Source organism: Pipistrellus hanaki (assembly GCF_964339955.1).
Source record: "Pipistrellus hanaki genome assembly, chromosome: 10".
Taxonomy (NCBI): domain Eukaryota; kingdom Metazoa; phylum Chordata; class Mammalia; order Chiroptera; family Vespertilionidae; genus Pipistrellus; species Pipistrellus hanaki.
In genome coordinates, this window is record NC_140512.1 from 30,469,288 (window position 1) to 30,495,504 (window position 26,217).

Here is a 26,217-nt window from a genome sequence, read left to right on the forward strand (position 1 = left end):
AATTCATAGTTGGGGGCCTAGGACCTTTTTACATCAGCACCTGTGGAATTATGGAAGTCCTTCAATTCTTTCACCAGGAAAGACCAGGTACAGTTCCATTGTTGGTACACATAAGTGTAAAGTGCAATACCTGAAAGTATAGTAGGAGAATATTTAAAAAAATTATCAAGGTCAATGTTCAAACAAGCTACTAGTTCACAATGATTTCTCTCTCTTAGTCTTTGCACGTGCCAGTAGCTAAGATCGAACACTTCTACCATTTTTCACTAGATTTGGAATTTAGGAGAAATGGTATGAGGATAGTTCTGATTCAGCCCACTTTGTTGGACTTGAAAATTAGTAGTTTTGGGGGTACACGCATTAACTGTGTTAGAAAGATAGGTGTGTATAAATGGAGGATTATAGGACTTGATGTCTTCTAGTTTTTATGCAAATGTGGATGCAGATTCTGAATCTATGGAGTGCACAAATTCCATACCTCCTACACAGCTATATTCAAGGAAATTCACAATTAAACTCCCTGTGTGTGTACGGGCTTGCCCGTGTGTATGTATATGTGCATGTGCTTCCTTTAGACAAGCTGGAGTAAGTTGAGTGTCCTCAGTGAAGGTCTTCAGTGTAGTTTCTTTAGGGTTTAATATTTTGGTTGATGGAATTTTTTATTCAAATAATGATTATGCTGACAAGGTTTTATGGTTTAATTATGGCAAATTCATTTCACTACTTTTATTTTATTCTAATTTCCCCTTCTTCCTTCCTTCCCATCATTTTTCTTTCTACCTCGCCCTCCCCTCCCCACCCCCCACTTTTTTTATTTGCAAAATTTTACCAATAGGGGCATTATGGAGGTAGGCAAAGGATATTGTCTAAGATAGAGTAGGATTAAATTAGTGACAGTGTGAAAATAGCAAAGATAAAACGTGCCACCACTTAATTTAGTAATTTGTATCCTATTGCTACCTTACATTTGCACTGTTGGTACACACTTAAGTGTAAGTGCAATACCTGAAAGTATAGTAGGAGAATATGTACTATTCAGATATTTAATCCAGAAGTTATTGGGAACCTAGATTATCTAAGTGATTATTTTAGTGCTCTACTGTATTTGTTATGTAAATACAGTTATGAAGGGCAGCTTTAAAGTAAGTTTACCAAAAATATATAGAGACTATGTGCATCGCAAAAATGGTTATTGAATAAAGCCATGTATATAAATATACATTGTACTAAGTGTTATTGGGGCATACACAAGAAAGCAAAGAACAATTAGAAATTTCTGGGCTGTTATAAAGTACTTATATTTTGTTTAAAAATTAGGATTTTTAAATTGCTTTCAATACTTTTTAAAGGATATACTCAATATGTAGATAAATTAGCATTGAATATAAAGTAAGGAAAAACCGTTGCTTCAAATTCTTCTTAGAACGTTGCCATTAATTTGAGAAAAGAACTTGAAAAGATGTCTACTCTTGTAATAAAAATATTTATTATAAAAATTATCACATTTCTCTGTACATAACTTAAAGGCAAAAATACAATTTATACATTAATAATTTAAGTGGGTCTGAGCATCAGTATCTATTCAGTAGAATTCTAAAGCTCATCTGTAAATTTTACAAATACCAATGTAGTCTATTTCTATTTTATAGATCTCCATTTACACAGTTGATGTCATCGAGATACCAACATTTCTTTTTCTCTAGTGTTTTAATAATAGTTCACGGTGTTTGGGTTAATTAATCAACTGCTTTAAATCTTTGGTAAACATAAGTATTTACATGCAAAAATGTTTAAATTTCAGTAAAAAGTGAATATTCAAATAATTTATTGCAAGTAGTTTTGTGTAAGTAACAAATGTATGAGCCGGAATCCCATCATCAAGGAAAATCCCTACCTAGGACTTCTGATGATGAAATTTGAAATTTGAAACAAATGGTTTGATGCTTCTATGGCTTCTATCAGAAGCACCGCAGCACTAGGCCATGACAAAACTAAGTACAAATGTTAAGTTTAACTCATAGATAGTACTGATTATTTTCCAATGCAGAAAAGTCTAGTTTTTCTATATCCCAGTTTAAACTTCAATTTGAAAAACATGAGTCTATTATCTCATTAAAAACTGGTATCTTGCAAAATTGAGAGAGCCATTTTAAAAAAGTCATACTGTTTTGAAAGACACTAATTCATCTCTTTTGCCAATATGAACCATTTCTTGAAGTAATTTGTGGGGGATATAGCAAAATGCCCTTCCTTCTTTTCCTTCCTTCCTTCCTTCCTTCCTTCCTTCCTTCCTTCCTTCCTTCCTTCCTTCCTTCCTTCCTTCCTTTTTTTTTTCACTCCTCTAAGGAGTGCCCTGTCAACCTGCATATTATACCTGAACTCCCCCAAAGTACTATACGCATTGCAACTGTCATTCATTAGCTCTCAATGCCATTAATTAGAAAAGAAAATATTCTGGCATGAAAACCTCTTCTTCCCAGGCTCCTTGTTAAAAACATTCCAAGAAGTATTTACAATGAAATGTTATTAGATTATTTGATACTTAGGAATTTTTTACACACATGTACATTCTGGAGTGTAGAGTATAATTGAATACATACAAAAACATATCTTTTTGAACCTAGAAAATGGATGTCTTTGGATTGCCACCACTGCAGGGTAGAGAACAGGCCTTCTCTCTAAATTAGGTTCTGATGCATGATTTCCTTCCCTAACGTCAGTTTTCCAATCTACCGTGTTATTTACCAACAAGAGAGAGTTTTGCTCTCACTTTAGCAACTCTTCTCCCCCTCCAACCGCCAACATTCTCAATTCAGTGCATATTTTAAAATTCGCCCAAGAGGAGGTACCTGGCCATAAGCTCGCTTACTTTGTGAGGTGTGAACAGGGGAAGCAGCATAATAAAGGCCCTGTATTTACCAGAAAAGGCTATCTTCTACGTTTTTACAGAGGCTCAAGGCCTTAGCTGCAGCTTTTAATAAAACGTTTGACTTATTCGTCAAAGTGAATGTTATTTTAGTCACCAGTTTTTCCTCCCTAGAGCATGTCGTTATATACAAAATGTACATTTACATACATTTCTAGTCATAGGGTATAAACCAAGCCCCCCTCCTTTGAATGGTAGGAAAATGCTATTATAATTGACACTTGATGTTCAATAAATACTAATATCTTATGACATTAATCAGAGGTCTAAACTCTAAAACATCAGTCTATTGAAACTGACAGCCTATATCTTCACTGCACTTCTTTTCTCATTCCTGTTGATGAAGCGATGACAAGTTGAGGCTTTTATCTTATTTGGGTTTTGATATAAACCCAAGCATTATTCTCCATTTGAAGAATAAAGAGCTGGCCACGTGTGTTAACTCCTGTCGTCCTGCCCTGTGCTCTCCTGGGTCACAGGAATGAGCTTTGTTCCTCTTCCCCTCCGTGTCCTGGTCAAGGAGTTTTTGTTGCTGTTGTTTGAGGGGGAGGAGTCCGCATGCAAACATTCAGAAAGCAGCACTGGCACAGACCCACTTTGATCCCTTAGAGTGCCCCGAGCGTCCCTCTTCACACGGCCACTTTCTCCTTCGCCAGGTTCTTCGGTTCCTTGCTTGGGATGCACCAGTCGTCAGCCTCAGGGTTCATCTGATAATGCTTAAAGGCTGATTTGTTAAAGACCGGGAGTTTCTCTACAGACTCAGAAGACAGAGCCTGGAAAGAGAATGAAGAAACAAGTCAAACCAAAGGAACTATACAAGGCCTCAATTGTACTTGATTATTCAAAATTAAGTCAGAGGTAAGTTGTCAACCATTCAAGTATATTCCTTTAATTAATTTAGCAATAAGAGCATACCAGAGCCCATAGTATGTCAGGTACTGTATAAAAGAGAATTAAAAGGAAATAATATCTTTACCCTATAGGGGATGAAATAGAATGTGTACAATTTAAGTTAGGGAATAGAAATTGTGTTCAATATTCCCACATAGCCTTTGTTTGGATATTACCAATATGATAGAGTTGAATAACAAAGCTATCCTGTCCAAGGAAAACCATTTCATCTCTGACAAAGCATTCTAATCTGACTCCATAAACCTATGAGCTCTTAATCTTTCCCAACACTATGAAGACTTTGGCTTATTTAAGAAATGAATGTGCCCTAGGCAGTGTGACTCAGTTGGCTGGGCATCATCCAGTGCACCTAGAGGTCATGGTTCAATTCCCGGTCAGGGCAGATGGCCGAGTTACAGGTTTGATCTCTGGTCGGGGGTGTGCAGGAGGCAGCCAATCAATGGTTTGCTCTTATGTCAATGTTTCTCTCCCTTCTCTTAAAAAAAAAAAAAAAAAAAAATCAATAAACTATTTTAGAAAAAAAAAACAATTCTGGAGATAATATGTGATTTTGTGTGTTTTTGTTTTTTTTAAAGGAATGCATTAGTTATTTCAGATGGTTAAAGATCGCTTGGCAAATAATTCCCTGGCACAGAGCGGGAGCCTAGAAGCTTAATGTTTTGTTACTAATATCTGTAAATATATTTTCAGTTGAAATAGTTGGCAAATGAGAAACAGAATAGGACAGTGACCTTAACAAATAAATTGAGGCTTTATCAGCAATAGGAAAACATTTACCAAGTTTTAAATTTTAAACAGAAAATGCCAGCTATCTTTCTGACAACTTGTGAGCAGTCAGCTGTCTTTCCCTGAATTTCTAATGTCAGCTTAAGGTCCCGAATAACTCGATATCAGTTCATTTTGAGGCTGGAACATTATTCACATCTTTTTTCTCTCACAGAATGAGGGAAAACAAAAGCATAGCTCTTCTCACAGCTGCCAAAGGAGTTGCCTTAAAAATGTCACCCAAGCCCGGCCTCTTGGGCAATAATTTTGCTTCACTCGAGGCGTGTAGCCTAGCTCTACCTCCCTCTTGGCAAGTTACCATGTTAAATATGAAACAACATATTTACACATAGTGAACAGAAACTACAATCACTTCTGGTCAATATTGTCATGAACTCTGGGATTTTCACTGTGGATTGCAGAGTCAGGGCTGTCCACGAAGCCATTCTTTAAAAACATTTTTTTTTCCCTATTGAATTTAAAGTATACCTTTAAGTAGATGATAGCATCTGTTCCATATCCTGATAAAGAGTAGAGATTCAGGTCCCCTTGAAAGTACTTGGCATAGAGACGAGAAATCGGCAAGCCATAACCAAAACCGGCCTGGAGAGGGAAGATCGGTTATTGGTAAAGAGACAGGCATGATCATTGAAATACAAAATGTGGGAAGGTGTTACTACTGAGCTTGACACTCACGTCCCAGAATCTAGATAAGTATCTCCTGCTTCCAATCAGAGCCCCCTTGCATTGTCTCACCACGTTTAGCTTGCTTTATCCTTCTTCCTCTTATCTCCCATGCCCAATATAAACTGATGCACTTGCCTAAACACTTCCCTGTAATCCTGGCTCTCCCTTTAGGATTAGGTGGCTGGGATAAACTTTGCCATATAATTGTTCTTACCAAGGGAGCATTCCGGGAGTTATCCATCACGGGCGTTGGGGCAGTGGAGTAGGTATAACTAAAGAGGCGGTCAGTGATTCTCAGGGGAACACCGCCTCCTCGGTCTGAAATCTTAAACAAACAAACAAACAAGCCATCAGAGCCACACGTTCCAAACAACGTGCGTCCGTCTCTATAACCATGTCCTTCCTTCATTGGAAAGTCACCTGGCATATGGCTTTGATCTATTGCTCAAAGCAGAGAGCTTCATTTTTTGGTGACTTTTTAAATTCTCTCAAGAGATACTCAAAAGATAAATAGAGGATGGTTACCTTAATTGTAAGGTCTTCTTTTCCCAAGACAACAATCACCTCAACTGGTGTGAGGGAAGGCAGGTTTTCCTGGTGTTCCACTGTTGCCCTCATCGCATTCTAAAAAACAAAAACAAAAACCAAAAGCATAAGGAATTGAATGGCAGAATAATGAGGGACAATAAATACCTTTTTTTTTTTTATGTTTAAAATAAAAGCAGCACAGAGGGGTAATTCAAAGTTCCCATTTCTTTTAAGTTAGTACCCTGTTTCCCCGAAAATAAGACGGTGTCTTATATTAATTTTTTTCTCCCAAAGTTGCACTAGGTCTTATTTTCAGGGATGTCTTATCTTTCCATGCGCTAGGTCTTATTTTAGGAGGCTGTCTTATTTTCGGGGAAACACGGTAGTTATAATAGCTCTGTAAATAGCTATTTATGAGTGTGCCATGTAGGGTGTAAAATGAAAAATACGCATTGACCATGTAATATAGTTCCTGGGAGCAATGTCTGATAGGAAAATAGTTCTGCTACTTGTCAAGTGCTTATTTTTAAACTTCATTTAAATGTAAAATTGATTTTTATAACCCACTTCCTGGTTCTCTCTTTTCTGTCTTTCCATTACATTTTACATCCAAATACCAAAGATTATTACATCACAAAGGAACAGTGAATCACTGAATCAACTTGTTGGCTTTTATAAAATTTGCTGGGGAAAGACTGTTACTATTTAAAAGGATAGTAAATAATTCTAAATTAAATGTCCATTTACATGTGATTATCATCTTAACTTTTACCAATCATGGCAAAATAAATCTGAGTTGGATCATTCAATTTAGAAGTAAATCAATCAAACAAAAAAGTATCTTTTGTCCTTTAACAGAGAAGAATCTCAAGTTTTCAGACAACTGGATGATTCTCATTCAGATATAGTTTGGGTTTATTTCACCCATTTTCCTCTCTAACTTTCCAGAAAATTATCTGCTTTCTGGTTTCCATTTAATATGACGTTCTAATCATTAGCTAATGTGAAATAAAATAGGCCAGATGTTTGCAGTGTAATCACTGCCTCATTGTACTAACATTACTAACATAAGTTAGGAAATAGAATGTTTTGGGAAGAGTAATATCAGAATTAGAAGCAAATTTCACGTTTTTCAGGCTTCCTCCTCCGCAGTCCAGAGAACTCTTGGAAGCATGGCAAAGCGTTACCTATCTTTTGGTCTAAGTACCAAGCTGTATTTGGTCTTAGAACCCAGGACAGGATTTGATTCCCGCACCTGGCTACCCCAGATCAGTAACATTTGCACGTTCTGAAAGCTGGGTAGAAATGCAGATTCTCAGACTTAGAGAATCAAAATCTCTATCTGGGGCAGATAGAGGATGTGTTTTCATAAGCCCTCCATGTGATTCTAAAGCACAGGGAAGGCTGAGAAGCACTGCCCTCCCATCTTGCCATGAAACTCAGACTGTGGACCTGCAGCAACATGTGTTAGCTGAAATTCAGAATCTCAGGCCCCGGCCCAGACCCCCTGAATCAGTATTGGCATTTTAACAAAACCACCAGGTGATTCATATGCATGTTAAAGTAGATCACTGAAGGAATGGACAAGGACTGTCCTCTGACTCAGATTGAGATCCTGCCACGTACAGTAATTCTGAACCTGAACCTGAGGATTTGGAAATGGACCAGCCTGTGGGAGTGGGAGGAACAAGGCCTCATTCCATGAAGAACGCGTTCACCCCGTGAGCTTTCTTAATGAATGCACGGATGAATAGTGCTTTGTTGGGCACCTGAACAAATAATGGGACTAGGCAACCCTTGAGACCTCGTGAATCATATTGTACATTCTCAAATACATGCTGATACTACAAAGAACTCTGTGTACCCTGTCAAGCATTGACTGTAGCCTCCTGTGAGGAGCACAGAAGCTTGCTTGGGAGAAGATAGTGATGCTCCTGTTTAGTCAGAAAGGATAAAGGGCATCAAAAAGAAAACAGGAAATCTAAAAAACAAAACAAAATTGCATTCATTGTGAAGTCATACCTTGAACAGCTCAAAAAGCATATGGTGCAGGTGAGAAGGAACGTACACAATGTGAATCGGTTGGCCTGGAGATTTTCCTAGAAGAAAATTAAACCCATTGGAATTGGTAAACAAATACTTCATTAAAATAAACGTTCATATCTATTTAACTAATATTCCAGACTTAAAACAGGATTGGAATACTCCCCCCGATCCTCCTCACTCCAAAATCCTACCCTAGAACCTTCCTTCTTAAACTGAAAACACAACTGGCTTCCTTTCAATATGCTACTACTGTTGTTAACTAGAGCTCTAAAACTAAGTTTTGCATTTCTCTACAAATGTATAAAGCAGATGAAGTGTTCAGCAAGGATGCTATAAATTAGATTATATGGCTTATTTGTTTCTATTTTCAAAAATTTTGTACTGGACAATTTCAGAATTAAAGTTATTTGCATTGTAAGGAAGAAAAAATTAATTTGTCTATAGTATAACATCAAAATGTATGCCAGCTATAATTTTCATATTTTGAAATTGAAATAACACTTGGAAAGTTACTCAATGATGCAGAGGAAAATAACACTTCTGATTATTCTCAATTTTTATCACCCAAACATTAAATCTTATAGACTCACTATGCTCAAATTTCACCAAGAGACTAAAGAAAACAGAGAAACAAAAACCTCATCCTACTGTTTGAAAAGAAAAATAGAGAAATTATTCTTTGGTTTGCCAGGCCTTGGCAAAGTTTGAATTCGAAAACACAAGGTCTAACTCAATGCCCTCTTTATCAAACAGTTCAAGCAATTTATCTACAAGTTATGCAACAATGCTGTTAATGCTTAGAGATATTTTTCAACCTTTATTTGTACTTTTATTTTTAGTTTGGCAATCAATTACATTTGCATAACCCCAACCCATGAGTTAGGCTACCCAGAATTGGAGCAACTTGATTTTCACTCTCACCACCAACAAATGTTGTAATTATTACTTGGAAAAGATGTCTACTTTGAATTGAAATGAGAATGTTACTGTGATGTTTTGAGAAGCAACTATGGAATAGGATAAAAATAATGCCTTGCATTCCTCCTGCAATCGTTTCAGTCAATGTGGGAAGACTATTATCTGTTCAGGTACTCCCTGCCATTGAAGCTGCTAAATAAGGTGTGCTCTGCTTCCAAAACTGGTATATACTTAAAGTGCAATTGAAAAATCTTTTGCTAGGAACATTTAACATGAGAGCTACCTTCTTCAGTATTTAGGTATACAGTATAGTATTGTTAACTATAAGCAAGGAGTTGTACAACAGATTTCTAGAAGTTATTCATCTTGCATAACTGAAATGTTATACCCATTAAATAGTGACTCCCTATTTCTCCCTCCCCTCAGCCTCTAGCAACCATCATTCTACTCTCTGCTTCTCTGGGTTTGAGATATTTTAAATATTTCATGTAAGTAGGATCATGCAGTATTTGTTCTTCTGTTCCTGGCCTGTTTCTTACAATGCAATTTCAATTATTTCGGTCTCCAGACCTTATGGATAACCTTATTGGAATTAGGAGGGAGGTACCTCCACTATCGAGTGCTGTCTCCCAGATCTAGTCTCCTATCGCACTCAACATTCCAAACTGTTGGTTCAAACTATTCTTCTTTATGAATTATTAGTAGCAACTAAATGTGCTCAATGGGAACTTTCCAGTTGACTTAAAGAGAACCTTAGCTTCAAAAAAAGAAGTGTACAATCTCTAGGCATGTTCGGAAGGGGAAAATGGAACACAAATATTGCTCTGTATTTGCAGTATTACTCATACTGGGAGAACCCTGAATTTTCCATAGATTAAAGTATATTTTATTTATAGCTTACCGTTCACTTGTGTGAGTTTTAATTCAGGAGATGTTAAATAATACTGGTCACAAAGCATCTTTGCACTCTCATAGGCATCTGGAATAGAAGGTTTTTTTTCACAATGTTGAAATGAATTTCTGCCCAGTACAACTGTCAAGTGATCTTCACTGTGTACACTACCCTTAACCTAAAGTATCTATTAGAGTGCAGTGTTAATATTTTATTAAAGAAAGAATTATGACATTGTTTAAGGTATAGCTATAACAACAGGAATATGCACATGTCAGAGATCAAATGCAACACATACATTAACCACTGCTATTTGGATTGTTTTATAGTACTGTAAATGAGTGTTTAAACCCCTGACCTGCAAAAGCAAATGACCTCCATGACAGTACTTATAAGAATATAAAGGGTAAACTCTGAATATAAATTCATTCATAAAAGTCACCTCAACCATATGTCAATCATTGAGTGTATATTTGCAATAAAGGAAATGAAGAAATCTAGAAATTACCTTCAATCACTGCTACTACATCACAGTTTGGATCAATGCTTCCAATGTGGGTTGGGTTTCCTGACTCCGAGTCACTGAATAAAAGAACTGTTGAAAAATAAATACAAAAAAACATTATATAAAAACCAGGACAATCATGATTAGAACACCACTGAAAAAGAATGAGACCCACCAAATACTAAAATATCAAGTTAGAGTATGGCTTATAGTCTACCCTCATCTCTGTGTATCATGATTGTGATGAACTTACTGTGTTGGTTCATTAGCATCCGGGTAGAAATGCGGTTCATGTAAAATCGATCCAAGAAATACTGAAGATTTTGATTGGTGACTGGATCAAAGGCATAGCCATCTTTATATTCTATGATTCCTTGTGCCATTGTAGGAACTACATTATGGTGTCTATTTCGAACTTTGATGAGAGCATCTACAAATCTAAGGCAAAACACATTTATATTTAGTGAAAGTTCAAGGAAGGTTCTGCCACTTATATTTTTAAATTATAAGTGCACATATCACTTATTAGAGGAGTATGTCTGGAAATAGTCAAAGTTTTAGACACTTATTCTAAGGCAGAGGACTTACTCCGCTAATGCTTTCTGGTCTTCTGGGCTCTTCTCATGGAATTCCACCAAATCCATCAGGCTCTGGATGTACCTGTAATAAAGCGACAGGTGTGCTTTAAGATTTTAAATTGAATAGTCAGATACAAGTGGCTAAAAATATAGTAGCTTTTTCAAACGATTTGAAAAGAGATAGTATTATGTTTAAAATTACAAACTCCAGGACATTTGGAAAACAATATATTTGAAGAAAAGAGGGGTGGGAGCACAATTTACTATGGATTGAATGAGTTTCAGATTGTGATTATTTAATGGACATATAATACATATTTTTTAAAATACATTTTTTATTGATTTCAGAGAGGAAGGGAGCAAGAGTTGGAAACATCAATGATGAGAGAGAATCATTGATGGGCTGCCTCCTGCACGCCCCCTACTGGGGATCAAGCCTGCAACCTGAGCATGTACCCTTGACTGGAATTGAACCTGGGAACCTTTGATCTGCAGGTCAACACTCTATCCACTGAGCAAAACCAGGTATGGAAATACATAGTTTTCTTGAATCAATGAACAAAAAGCTGTGTATTTTTGCGATTAGTGTGAGGCTCTGATGCATATCTGCCTCAGTGCATATTCTGGCTCTGTTCTCTGAAAATCTGCTCCTTTGGGTTATCTACCCTCTCTGAGCCTCAACATCCTTATTTATAAAATGAGATAATAGACTCTGAGTGCTGGCTGTGCGCTATTTTTCTAAGTGCTTTTTAATGGATTACCTCATTTAATTACACACAAATATCCCTCTGAGGCATATGCTTTATTCTCCTCAATAAAAATGGGAGAATTGAGGCATAGAGATTTTAAGATATTTGCCAAGCATTCCACAATGAGGAAAAGGCAGAAGCAGGATTTGAACTCAGAGCCTGCTCTGTTAATTGGTTTGTAAATAAAAAAGAATAGGGCCTCTCTGAATAGTAGTCATTTATATCTACTAAGATAGGATTCCTTTCACAGTATCAACTGTCTCTTATTATTTAAAATACAAAACAAGTTGTAACTGTCAATTCGTTTTCATAGTTCTCCTGGAGATAAAAATTATATTGCGAAATAATCTTTTTCAGGACAAAAATGTCTGTTTCTGCTTTTATCACTTTATAACTGCCCTTATGATAACTTAATCTAAATTAATAAACAATTCTTTACATATTTAAAAAGTATTGCTATTCAGATCACCTGTTCCCAACTATGATGTTAATATATTATAAGAATTCATACTTAGATATCAAAGATGTCCTTCGGTAGGTAATTATGTAAATAAAGTTTCCCAATTAGTAACATCTTGCATTAGTGTGGTACATTTGTTACAATTGATGGATTGTTCCGTACCCGAAGCTACACTGTGTTCTAGTAAAAAGCCTGCTCAGATTGGCCAGAGTCAGAGAGGAGGTCTATTAAAAAAAGAACTGGTGTTGCCTCGGAAGTGGGGGGTAGTCTTATACAGCGAATATAGGCCTAAACCTATGTTTTAACTGTAAGATTAGGGGGTCGTCTTATACGCCGGAAAATACGGTATTTTAAAACTAGAGACTGTTTCTGAATGGTTCATTACTTACCAGCTTTTAACTAACTGCACTGAAGAGGTATTCACTAATCGATCAGGGAGGATATCAATTTCCTTCAGGATATTGGCAAGCCTCACAGGTAATTCTTGTCTCAAAAATGCAAAAGAAGTCCTTTCACATGCATTTTCCGAACCTGTAATAAATAACATTTATTTAGTATTTGGAAACGAGTATGACTAAATGGTATATTTGAATAGCATTAACTATACAATATTAAATACACACATATATTATAAAATTACACTTCACTTTCATTTTGTTTACTGTTTATAAATAATTCAAAAGTGCCTTCTGGCCTTTTTCTAGTTTTAAAGTTATCAATATGAGAATTGTTGTTTAGTTTTAGATTCACTTCCAGGAAGTCCAAGCTCTTAATAGTCATAAAAGATAGCAGGGTTCAGTCAACATCACAATGTTCAGAGTTCTAGATATGAAATTGGAGCGGGAGATAAGGGGGTGGAGTGGACGTCCTGATGTTTCCAGACTAATAACAAACAACACCACATTTAAATCCTTGGCATTTTCCTTGTAGGGTTATCGCAGAAAGCCGGTCAATATTTTCAGCAGTAATGTAAATACATGACAAACTTTACTTTGATAAAAAGTTTGTTCGGAACGCAGAGATGTGTACCCTGTGGAGGGTGACTAAGGGATTTAAAAAAAAATCTCAATTAATTTGAGGCTATTTTATACTATTAGGAACCTTCTCCAAGAAGTACTATGAAAGTTCCTCGTTCATTGTTATATGTTGACTGAAGGCAAAAAGTATTTCGACAGAAGCTTTGGACGGATAGAAGAGGAAAGATGAGCTCAAAACATTAGGCATCCCCTGAAGCTGCAAGTGGCCTCTACCTGTAGGCAGGTACAACCTGTCAGAAGGAAGCCAGGTGTAGGAAAGGCAAGGTGCGCAGGCAAGAGGGGCTGGGGGCAGCAGGAAAAGGAGCCCCAAGTTGTTTTTAAGTAGTGAGACCAGTCCTCCCAGAACCCGGACTTAAAGTTCAGGCAGCCCCCCAGCTCCCGCCCACCCATCCCCAGCCCCCGCGAACCCGCTCACCGAAGTCCAGCAGCTGCTTCATGGACAGCGGGGACGGGCTGTACCGGGAGAAATGCTCGACCTCGCGGGGGACCAGGCTGGCGCGGCTCAGTGTGCCGGCACCGCGCACCACGAAGCGGACCGCCTTCATCCTGATGGCAGGGGTCTGGCCGGGTCTGGGGGGCTGGTCTGGCCGGGTCTGGAGTGGCTGCACTGGCTGGAGGGCGAAGGCTGCGAGGGGCAGAGCCGGGACCTCGGAGCTGTCGGGCGAGGAGCGCAGGGGAGCCGCTGGCTGGTGCGCACCAGGTGTGGGCTGAGGATCGGATCGGATTGGATTGGGGTGTTCCGGAGCAGAGGAGTGGATCAGAGAAGCAGTGGCTTGAGACTGTAGAGCTCCTCTTGCCACCCCCTGCTTCTCTGGGCGGTTTTATTTGTTTCCCGGGACGCTCCCCACAACCCCAAAGGGGAGGAGTCACCGGGACTTGGAGACGCAAGTCCCGAGCCTGGGACCGGGCCAATCCGCTTAGAAAAAGAACTTTGGGTCCGCGCCCTGCCCTGCCCCTCCTCCTTACCGGCCCCCCTCTGCAAAGTCCCCCCCGCGGAGTGGCCTGGCACAGGTGCCCAGGCTGTGAGGGGCAGGGGGGAGGCTACGTGGGCATCTGGAGGTAAGTAGGCTCGGGATCAGCCGCTTGGGACAGTGTCCCGGATCGCGTGGGCTGGAGGCCGGCCCAGACTCGTCCTTGTTTACAAGTGCAAGGCTGTCTCAATGTCACGCATTCCTGGCCAGAAACTATTTCCAAGAATCTGGGCTCTGGGCTCTCATTGGCTCTTGCTCAGAGCGGGCTTTTACAGTAGCCAGTGAGCTGCGTGCAAAAGTATGGGCTGCTCTGCCATTGGACAGCGGTGGGTATGAGCAACCTAAAGAGTTCTTCCAGCAGGAGAACTGTGTGCGTCAGGGACTGGAAGTACTTTTCGCTGAGGCTCTCCAGAAGCTGCCAAAACACATGAACTTCCTTGTGGCAATAAAAGGCCATTAATTTGTTTCTCTCCATTAGGCTTCACTCTGTTGATTAAAAAACAACATAAAAAGAATGAATCGCTTTATCAGTTTGACTCCCCTTTTCTTTCTCCCATCAGGAATTTGCTGGCTCTGTTCCCCTGTATGAAATGTCCTTAATCCAAATCTTTGCCCAAAACATTCTTTTCTGGCCTCAAATGCCCAGCACGAACCATGAGATCTTCCCTGATTGTTTCTCCCCGGCCTTCCACATATGGTCTTTATCACTGACAACATTATATTGCAGCTATTTATGTTCTTTTTAAAAATGTTTTTAAATTGATTTTAGGGAGAGCAGAAGAGAGAAACATTGAAGAGAGAGAACCATCACCATCCATCACCTGTCTCCTACACACCCCCATGGGGGATCAGGTAGGATGTTACACTGACTAGGAATCCAACTAGAGACCTCTAGAGCCATGGGACACACTGCTTCCTCCAGCCTGGCCCCCTCACCCTGAAAGACATTAGGGTTGCGACTATGCTGAATGCATCTTTGTGATTCCTACTGTTCAAGCTGGGGAAAAGCAGGGAAGTCCCAAATTGCATCTCCACTTGGAGGTGGGACTTGATACTACTATATATATATTTGTCTTCTGAACCCTTGGTTACATATTTGCCTAGCTTGATAAAGCAAAAAAATAAAAAATATTCCAGGAGCCAAAAGACTAAATAAAATTCTCTTGGATGAGGAAAGTAAAGGTAAAAAAAATCCCTTCTTTTTCCTGGATTACATCCTAAAATCAGAAGTAATAGAAAAGGATGCATTTGCTTTTTCTTGCCATGTGTATGGGATCTGGAGTAGGCAAACTATTTATTATGAAGAATTATACTCTTGCTGGGGGGCGGTCAATGGGGGCAAAAAGGAGATATATGTACTACTCTATGTAATACTTTAAACAATTAAAAAAAAGAATTATACTCTTTAATCTGCAGAGGAAAGACAGTGGAAATGATACATTACAGGAGTTCTACTTTAGGAAAACCCTATTGATTTCTTGGCCTGGCTCACCCAGCACTATTGCCCTGTGAGTTGGGTGATGATTCAAGGTCAGGTGAAGTCTTATGACATTCACAAAGACGGCTAAGGGCTAAATGTGAACTGCGCTCCGCCACCAAACTTGTGTCTCCATGTCATCCCATCCACCAATATCAGGTTACTCTCCCCATGAGCTCCATTCTTTAATGTCACTCCATGATGGGAACTATTGTTATCACTGGCAACATTTGTGGTAGCTGGACTGGAAGAGCAGGTCAAATGGTTTACCCAGTTGGCTAAACCACCATGTATTACCGGTATCCCCTGCTTTCTGAAAGTTCCCATTACATCACTTTGTTTTTATGAAAGACTTGTACCTGCATTCTCTAATGGAAAAAAATCTGAAAAGGATTTTCACTTTTATGAGTAAAAAGGGAAAAGCAAAAAATAGCATTCTGTGTTTGCTCCCTAGCAAGCTGTATAGAGGCAGCACGTACCCGGAGCAATTTCCCCCAGAAACTACACTTGCACATCTCAGCATCAAGCTGCCATCGCTCTGAACTGTGTCTGTGACCATCTGTGTTTAACCATGACTTATTTTGTACGTCTGCTAGGAAGATGTGTCCTAAGGTGCCAGAGAAACCTAAGAGAGCTTATAAGGGTTTTATGCTTAGCGTAAAACTGGATGTCATGACGTGGATTTGGTATGATTTGGTAGGCAATATTGGGGTAGGGAAACTCTTAACGATTTTTCCATATAAGTTAACAGTAATTGCTTCTTTGCTTTATGCCACTTCAGCTATCAAAATGTTTCATAAAAATGCTCTACTTTTGGGTAGCGGGGGAAACCTGTGCCACGATTAGCATGTGACCAGGAAGAGAGATATTTTTCAGGCTGGCCACAGATCCTTGGAGGTGATCCAGGTACTACAGAAATAAAGCAAAGGGAGTTATTTGGAGGCAAAGGGCATGGACAAATCTGCGCATTCATTTGAGTAAAGGTAAACATGAGAGGACTGTCAAATGATTTGGTGCTAATAAAGCATCCATCTTATATAAAAACTGCTGTTTGAGATTTTAATCCTGCTATTTGGCTTCTGTAAATGCTTGCTTGCTTAAATAACAAGGAAATTAAGACTACTCCCACTTCAGAGAGGTCGTTAAACCTTCCCTGGACAAAATTATCAGTGCTGGCACCAGGCCAAGCCTTTGGTTGAGGTCTCAAGGCCCCAGCACATAGGGGCTCTTTAAGATCTTGCAAAGGGGGGCGGAAACACCCCATATTTGGGAGACTAAGAAGGCAAAAACATATAAATAGGGAAAATTCCTCCATGTTGGGGCCCAGAATTTGAGACATTTTTCTCTGGACCTGCACACGTAATAAATGTAACTCCATCTCTCTAAGTATTGCTTGATTCTTCTCCGGTTTTCTGTAACACTAATGGTCAGGGGATCGTACTAAGGCTTCCCCCCTGTACACAGTGCTTAATGCAGCATCTCTGCTAGCAACACTCAATTTCTGAAATTTTCAGGGGCATGTGTGCCTAGTGTTAAATGAATTCTACCCAGCTTGCCTGGCAAAATCTAGTAGCATAAACTCTGGTAGAGTTTTAAAAATGCAAGTTGCTTTTTACCAGAGGGTTGGGCATCTGCAATTTAATAAAATACATCTAGACCCTTAAAGAGATACCTATTCAACTTTTCCACCTGTAGGAACGTATTTCAAGGAAGCAATTAAAAAATATATGTTCATATACACATCAAGGTTGCCACCTTACTTTTCAAACTAGAAGAGTTCTCTGGTTTTGGAAGTGAGGGAGAGGATAAAAGTTAACGGGAACTTGACAGTAGCTCATATGAACCCTAAGAGGGGTTAGTGCATGGGTCATAGAACTGTAAGTAAGTTTCATGGATCTGAGTAAACAGAAAAACTGTATCTCCGTTTCTCAGATTTCCCAAACTTGTGTAAACACTTTTGGCTTCTTTTGTGGGTCATAATCTAGATGCTCAAATGAGGGAGGGGATCATAGGTTTATAGGAAATATTGCCAGGAAACACATATTGTTAATAATTTATACATATGCATAACATATGTAGGAAGAAAATGCCAAGAATGTTCATAGTGGTAATTTTTTGGGTGGTAAAATTGTCAGTATTTATATTTGCTTTTTTTTTTTTAATGTTTTTCCAAGTGTTAAAGAATGAAACTTGTATAATTTCTTATTTATAAGGAAAATATATTTTCCCCAAAAGTTAAAGAGAAAATAGATGTGGTAAAAGGACAGGCAGAAGAATCTGGCAGATATCTGTTCAAAACAGGCTTTTGATCAAATTGGAAGGCAGAATCAGGACAGGGAAGTGGGTCAGTTGCTCTTCTGCCTTCTGTTTCTAACCCCACTGGGCATACCAAGAAGCTTGGAGACTCCAGACCTGAGGAGCCCGAAATCAGGCCTTTCTCTTCCTTATCATTCCTGCCTTTGTCTTCTGGAGACTGACATCGAGCTACCTGTCAGCTGAAACAGCTCTGTGGCTTTTACCTCTTCTCTGATTGCTGATCATTGCCTAGATTTCCTGAGATTATCACCAGTGGATCATTTCTTTTCCTCCTGCACACACACACACACACACACACACACACACACACCCCAAATACAAATCTCTCACTTTGAAAATTCCAGGTTTTGCTCAAGTCCAGTCTTGGTTTGTATAACACTGACTGACTGCCTCAGACAACCTTTTCTGGTGTTCCATATAATAAAAGAAACACAATCAGACACCAGGTCATCGGAAAGGCAATTTTAGAGATTACTTCCTTTGGTGATTTCTTTGCTTAACTCAGTGCAGAGGGTGGTCAAAACTTGTATTTCCATCCCACTGGGTATCCACTTAAAAGTGGAAACATTTACTCACTTATACTAGTACAAACATTCCTTATTGTCTGGCGAATTCAACTGATGCATGCGTACCAGCCTATTAGAATGTGCAATGCTCAGTTTGTCCATATGCTTAGCAATCAAAGGGCAGACACACTGGTGCCACACTAACATCTTCTGCTTGTTTGAAAACACTAGTTTCAGCAAGTACATGTTGTGCAAGTGACTGGTTCCTCTCCAGCTGTGGCTGGCACCACCACCCATAGGTGATAACAGATTTTCCTATCCCGACTAGTTTAACCTCAGGATTCTTCTCAACCTAAGCACTCTGGAGATCAGTGAGTCAGCGAATCCAGTTTGGGAGATGCAAACTCTTGTGTATTTTTCTGGGTGGCAGCGGGTCCAAACCTCCAACTTATGCCCTGAACTGCCTTTAGTGAGACCATTACCAGCAAAGAGCAAAGTCCAACACTCCCACTGAAGCAAAGGACCACGAAGTCCCCTAACTCACACAGCTACTCTTCAGAGTCAACATAAATCTTGGGCACACTCCCCTGAGGCTTGGGAAGTCTAAGATTTTTTTTTTTTTTTTTTTTTTTTAAGCCTTTCAGACACTTTAGAACTCAGAATGCCTGCTCCTCCTCTTGGCCAAAACCAGGCCACTGGGTGAAACTGAGTTTGAAAACAAACCAAAAAGATGCTGGGAGCTCAACAGCTTGTTTCTTCAAGAACACTGATCCCCTCCCCTGCCCCCGGCGGTCCCCCCTCATCCATAGGGCAACAGCGAGACTTAGAGAGCAAACTAGACTGTCTTTAGGTTTTACAGCAATAACACAGACACTTCTTCCCCAACTTACTCCTTCCGCTTTGAAAATAAACTTGAGGATCTGACAGTGCTGAGTTTGGGTAATATGTTTCCGTTCTTAATTGATGAAAAGGGCCTGGCTGTTTCTTGGTAGTTGGTGCGGAGACCAAAGAGGAAACCTGTGGGGGGGGGGGGCTCTTCTGTGTTCTTTGTTCACCCCTTTCAGAGTAGGATCCCCCCCACCCCACTCTTTTTTCAACAAAGAGGCACCTCAGCATGCACTGTGTCTGGAAACAAAAGGGCTGTTTTCCTTTGCGGTGGCACTATTTCACAGATTCACTTCTTGGTAAAAAAAAAAATAACAAGGAAACGATTCTCTCTCACACAGTTTTCATCAACATTATGTTGGAAGGAAGAAACTTAGCTCGTCTTGTAAAAACTAAGCAGATGCTGGGCTTGGCCGGGCAAAGTGGGTGAAAGGTCAGTCCCACACCCACAGCTGGGCCTGCCTGCCTGGAGGTGGAGCCAAGGAGGGGAAGTTTAGTAGGTGAAGGGTCATTGCTATGAAGCAGACTCTTTTCCACCCGTGAGCTCTCAGGCCTGTGGTTGCTGCTGTTCATGGAAACAAAGCTCACTGGGGGAAAGGTCACGCAGACCAGAGGCAGCTCTGTGATTACCCAGCTCTATAATAAGCCAGGCTGTGTCCGAGGCAAGAGGCCAAGCCTGAGGGTTTCCGGGCCTTTAGGAATTCTGCTGCTCAAGTGGAAAAACAGATCATAGAGTGCTTTAAAGATCACCCTGTACTGACTCTGGCTCCGTGATAAACAACCTGGCGACTGGAGGATTTATGTTATGGAAAACAGCTTAACGAGAAGAGATTCTTTTAAAAAGTGTATTGCAGCAAAGGAATTATTAGTGTCTCTAGACTACAGCAATGGTCCTTTTTATCTTTCTTCTTCTTTAAATTAACTGAGAATTTTATTTATTTATTTTTAAAGTTATCTTTATTGTTGAAAGTATTACAGAGGTCCGCTTTGTTTTTTTTTTTGTTGTTGCTGTTTTTCTCCACATCGATCCCCTCCTCCCGGCACCCACCCCTCGCAAGCCTTTGCCACACTATTGTCTGTGTCCATGGGCTATGCATTTGTGTATATAAATTCCCTGGTAAGTCTCTCTCCCTTACCCGCACCTTCCCTCTGAAATTCATCCGTCTGTTTATGGTTCTGTGTCTCTGAATCTATTTTGTTTAGCAGTTTATTTTGTTCATTTAGATTCCACATAATGAGTAAGATCATGTGATACCTATCTTTTTCTGACTGGCTTTTTTCACTTAGCATAATGCTCTCCAGGCCCATCCATGCTGTTGCAAATGGTAAGAGTTCTTTTTTTTTTTTTTTTTTACTGCTGCATAGTATTCCACAGGGTTTTTTTTTGTTTTTTTGTTTTTTGTTTTTGTTTGTTTTTCAATCCACTCATCTGCTGATGGGTACTTGATGCTTCTAAATCTTAGCTATTTTAAATTGTGCTACTGCCGAAACCGGTTTGGCTCAGTGGATAGAGCGTCTGCCTGTGGACTGAAGGGTTCCAAGTTCGATTCCGGTCAAGGGAATGTACCTTGGTGCGGGCACATCCCCAGTAGGGGGTGTGCCAGAGGCAGCTGATCGATGATGCTCTCTCATCGATATTTCTAACTCTCTATCCCTCTCTCTTCCTCTCTGTGAAAAATCAATAAAATATTTTTAAAAAATTTGTGCTACTATGACCTTAGATGTGCATATATCCTTTCTAATTGGTGTTTCAGGTTTCTTAGGATGTATTCCTAGAAGAGGAATCACTGGGTCAAATGGGAGTTCCATTTTTAATTTTTTGTGAAAACTCCATACTGTTTTCCACAGTGGCTGCAGCAGTCTGTATTCCCACCAGCAGTGTACTAGGATTCCCTTTTCTCCACATCCTCACCAGCACTTGTTGTTTGTTATTTTGTTGATGATAGTTATTCTGACAGGTGTGAGGTAATACCTCCTTGTTTTGACATTTGCATCTCTCAGATGATTAGTGACTTGGAGCATTTTTTTATGTTTCTTGGCTGTCTGTATGTCCACTTTGGAGAACTGTCAATTTTTGTTCCTTTGCCCATTATTTTTATTGGATTGTTTGTCTTCCTTTTGTTAAGTTGTATGAGTTCCTTATATATTTTGGAAATTAACTCCTTATTAGATGTATCATTGCAAAGTCCTATGGAGTGGACTTTGTTTTTCACTTTTTTGATGGTTTCTTTTGCTGTGCAGAAGCTTTTTATTTTGATGTAGTTCCATTTGTTTATTTTCTTCTTAGTTTCCTTTGCCCTAGGAGCTGTATCAGTAAACATATTGCTAAGAGAGATGTCTGAGATTTTGCTGCCTATGATATCTTCTAAGATTTTATGGTTTCACGACTTACATGTAGGTCTTTTATCCATTTTGAGTTTATTCTTGTATATGGTGTAAGTTGGTGATCTAGTTTCATTTTTTGTATGTACCTGTCCAGTTTTCCCAATACCATTTATTAAAGAGACTATCTTTACTACACTGTATTCTCTCACCTCCTTTGTCAAATATTAATTGAGCATAATGGTTGGGTCAATTTCTGGGGTCCCTGTTTTGTTCATTGACCTATATGCCTTTCTTGTGCCAGTACCAGGCTTTGAATACAGTGGCATTGTAGTATAACTTGATATCTGGTATTATGATTTCTCCAACTTTGTTCTTCCAAAAAAAAATCCAAGAGGAAGGAACACTTCTAAGCTCTTTTTATGAGGCTAGCATTAGCATAACTCCAAAACCAGATAAAGACCCTACAAAGAAAGAGAATTACAGGCCAATATCCCTGTTGAACATAGATGCTAAAATCCTCTACAAAATATTAGCAAATTGAATTCAGTAACTCATTAGAAAGATCATGCAACATGACCAAGTGGGATTTATTCTAGGGATGCAAGTCTGGTACAAAATTTGCAAATCAATAAATGTGATACATCACATAAACAAATTGGAAGACAAAAATCACATGATCATCTCAATTGCAGCAGTGGTTCTTAATTCTGGCCATACATTAAAATTACCTGAAGCACTCTTACCAGTGACTTGTGTTTGGTACCAATTCAATCAAAATCTCTAATTAGGGACCTAGACATCGTAATTTTTATGGAGCATCTCAGGCACGTGGGTCTAAAGAACAGAACTACTTTAGAATCTTTACAACATGGATGTTTCAAATAACTCCAGATTAAGACAGAATTTCTCCATGTTCTAGAGCAGTGCTTTCTAGATTATGTGTCTTGGGCTAATGGGTCATGAAATCAGTTTAATGGGTCATAGACAGTATTAAAATAAGGCAGAATAGAGAAAGGGGGGTGGGGGGAGGAAGCATGCTGTGCCGAGTGAGATTTTTTTGGAGGGAGTCACTTTTGTTTCAGATCTATCTGGATCATGATGTAAAAGGGTCACTATTCTAGATTATAGAAATAAATGCTTTGCTGCCCTGAGCTCCCATAGCATTATTCTAATTCAAAGTGGCCAGTGGCTTTGTAAACAGTTTTGCTGATTCCACCGGATGTTGTGAGTGTGAATTGGGAAGCCGGCCATGATATTATTTTGAAATGTGCTGTGTAAACTCTGTTGCTCCCAGATGGTTCCCAGAATTGGTTCAAAGGAATATTTTCCTCTTGAAACTTCAGGGCTGTGAAGGGTGTTCAATGACCAACAAATATCGCAACGTGAATTAATGGTAAAATTCTAATGAGAAAGAAGTTGCTTGCTTACAAATCTGATGGAATCGTGCCCACTAGAAGAAAACAGAGCTATCAAAGAGGGAGCCACAAAACCCTTCTGACCTGTGTTATTACACGGTGGTAAATGGGCTGTCACTCACAATGTCCAGAGTGAGACAAATGGTAGGATTCAGACTCTGAGGAGAAGGGGCGTCTCCACTGGGGATGCTGAGCAAAAGAATAGAGGATCATTGAGTTTCTATTTGAGAGCAAACCCAGAAATTATATGGAGGGAATAGTAACAGGGATGAGGAACTCCAATTTTCTGGTGGCTTCTCTTTCCCTTAATTGGCGTCCTTTCTTCTTCATTTTTTATTTTTATTTTTATCTTGATTTTCTTTTAAATTAATGCTTTCTGGGTTAGTGTACTTCCTTGGTTGTTAATGGACACCATGTTTTAGGATGGGAGCATCAATTTGAAAGGAAGTGAGAGGCCACAGATACACAGGGCTGGGCAAAAGGAGGTATTATTGTATTATTAATTATTATTATTAATCTACTTTTACCCAGAGTCTCAGAATGACTGGGGTTTCCTCATTTTATCTTGATATCTTGACACAGTGATTAAGGAAACCCTTATTATTCATTTGCCTCTACATCAAGGAGGAAGAATTAATATAATGTGCTCTTTCCTTTAGAGAAAGCTGTCTAATGGTTTAATCTACTAGTTTCAACATTTTGATTTATGAAAGAATTGCTTTCAGTGACTGGTAGTGTTTATCCTTCTCTCTCAAGAAAGGAGGATTTGCTATATTCTGGCAACCAAAGGAATAATTAAGGCTAATTTCTCTATGGACCTTTGAAAAAGTGGCAACAAATAATGGATTTGTCCTTCAGAAAATGTTTCAAGCAAACATCTTATCAGTCAGGTGTCAGCTACAAATCCATTTAAGAGGATATCAGGCCAGCCAAGGGCAATTTTTCTCATTAAAATAGTGTTTAAACTGTTGTTTCCTGGTGGCATAGGAGACATACCAGACGAATAACACCTGGAAAGAGAATTGGTGAAGTATTGATTTTTCATCAGTTGAAAAGTTTACTAAGCAGATGAAAAATAATTTGCCTTCACAGTGACATTTTCCTGAGGGCTGCAGTAGTCAAAGGCATTGTTTTTCTTTAAACACTCAAACTTTAATTACCAGAAAAGGTCAGCATCAAAACCAAGGACATGTTGGTAAATTATAGGTCACATCGGAAAAATAAATCCATTTTGGTTTGGACAGATTTTTCATCTTGTCTCCACCTCCCCCATCAGCTACTCCCCTTCCCCACATGACCACACCATTCTGTGTTCGCACTAATGCGATTTGGAGACATCAATAAATTTTCTATTTCCACCACGAAGTGAGCTTGTTCAGTTGAAAAGGGAAGCAGTATTTTATAACAGAGAAGGATAGGTTGAAGGCACGGAGACCCTGGGTTCTGTGTTTCTTTTGAGACTGACTCATGGACAGATCCTGGGAAAACAAACATTTGCTCTGACTATGTCAATAAAAATTAATTGTTGTTGCAGATGACCTGTAAGGTGCATTCTACTTCTAAAATCTCATTTGTCCATCACTGATTTAGAGTTCTCCCTGAATGAGTAATAGTTGCCTTTTCCACACCGACAAGGGATCTTTGCTAAGAGTTCATTTCGTATAGACACCTTCTCCAAATAGGGACATCCTTACAGTGTCCCGGACCAATGGACATCTCATCACTACTTGTTTTGATCTCTGGAAGAACTAAAAATAAATCCTGCCAGGGCTGGCCATGTGATTTTGGCCCGGCTTCTTCTTGAGTGTTCTCAAATGGGGTTTTGTATCTTGAGTGAGTGCTTTAACTACAAGAACATGGGGCAGGTGCTGGTCACTTATAGTGACCTCTGCAGGGCTTTTGGCTGCTCTGTCTCAGGGAGCTCCCTTCATCCTTTCTGACCTCCATCCTCCCACATCCTGAGGGGTTTTGTGAACAACTTTTCATTCTGATTGAGATTGTACTGCTTAGGCACCATCAGAGCTTTTAAAAATAGGTTGGATGCTAGCAGTCAAGATGCCTGATAGACATGCCATGAAATTTTCCCACATATTTTAGAGGCAACTGCCTTGATGCTTGTGTATGCTTTTCTTCAGACTTTAGGTGTTCTTCTTTTGCCATCATTCCCAGACCTCTCACCATCTTGTAAATCTATAGTGATACTTAAATTATCTTCTTACATCTTACTGTTCTTGACACCATTCTCTTAATATAGTGTAGACTAGGGTTGAATTGCCTTTTAACGCTGCAACCTTATATTTCTGGTTGAGCTTATTGCCCACTAAAACTCCAAAGCCTGCTCTCCTCTGTCCCACACAAAACATATACATTTAACTATTGAATTTTCAAAGCAAATGGAATTCTTCTTAATCTTATCAAACTTGCCTATCCAGTTCTTAATAAATTAAAATTCTATAGTATTGTCTATCTTTCATTTATTTTTATTTTTTAGTTTGTGTCACTTGAAAAATTGACAACCCTTTTTTGCCACTTGACCAAGTTGTTTGTAAGAATAGAATCAAGGATTCAGCTCTTTGGAAGAACCCTTAAAAACTGGTTTCGAAAGGAAATGGACTATAACACCAATTTTGCAAGATGCAGTTGAAAAAAAGGGTACCAGGCTCAAATAAATGTGAAAAAATGCTACATACTGAATCACTTCTCTGTGATTTAAAATAAATATTGATGATCAAAAATTCTAAAAAAACTTTCTTTCATAGTGACGTTGATCAACTAATTAAGCAATTCCCAAACGGTGTTCTGCTAGGTATCCCGTGACCAAATAACTTAAGAAAGGGTGGCATAAAAAAAAAAGTCCTATTTGCCACAGGACTTTCAGAACCATATTTATGCTAATGTATAATGTGAATAGATAAATAGGCTGAGTCTTTCTATAACCTACTGCCCCACAGATAATTTTTCTTCACAGAGCAGGTATAGTAAATGTAGTAGAACCATGCCAGGGAATGTATGGTTGTGATAGCTCCAGGACTGCGTCGCTTTCCAATCTCAAATTTTGTGAATTGATCTGATAATGATAGATCTCCACTCGTGCTATTAGCAACCATCAAGACCACTTTTTGAAATAAGCCAGTTTTTAAAAATACTATACGGAGGGTATTTACATAGAATCGTCTAGCCCTCTTCCTTTAGGGAGGCAATCTTTCTTTCCCCACTTTAATGAGGATTGGGGTTCTCTGAAACTTCCACTTCACCCTTTCCTGGGTAAGAGATGATTCAGGATGGGGGGATGGGGGAATTATTAAGAAGAGTGCATCTT

The 26,217-nt window shown here is 39.2% G+C and overlaps 1 protein-coding gene across 1 annotated transcript; it reads right to left on the minus strand.

Annotated features, from left to right (window-relative positions):
• Window positions 1–1,467: 1,467 nt before the first annotated feature.
• Window positions 1,468–14,146, minus strand: PDK4 (pyruvate dehydrogenase kinase 4). The gene is made up of 11 exons (XM_084896696.1): window positions 13,419–14,146; window positions 12,356–12,497; window positions 10,768–10,839; window positions 10,433–10,617; window positions 10,183–10,269; window positions 9,684–9,761; window positions 7,841–7,917; window positions 5,816–5,914; window positions 5,505–5,615; window positions 5,093–5,206; window positions 1,468–3,699 (listed from the first exon to the last, which is right to left on the minus strand). The coding sequence occupies exons 1-11, from the start codon at window positions 13,546–13,548 to the stop codon at window positions 3,556–3,558; spliced, it is 1,239 nt and encodes a 412-aa protein (XP_084752822.1). The 5' UTR covers window positions 13,549–14,146; the 3' UTR covers window positions 1,468–3,555.
• Between the last annotated feature and the right edge of the window lie 12,071 nt (window positions 14,147–26,217).

Bases quoted from the DNA above. Each gene is read 5' to 3' on its own strand.
- PDK4 (XM_084896696.1), bottom strand. From the start codon at position 13,548: ATGAAGGCGGTCCGCTTCGTGGTGCGCGGTGCCGGCACACTGAGCCGC. The intron at 12,498-13,418 runs GTGAGCGGGTTC...TATTTATTACAG, and splicing joins GAAGCAGCTGCTGGACTTCG to GTTCGGAAAATGCATGTGAA. The intron at 5,915-7,840 runs GTATGACTTCAC...TTTGTTTTTTAG, and splicing joins TGCTTTTTGAGCTGTTCAAG to AATGCGATGAGGGCAACAGT.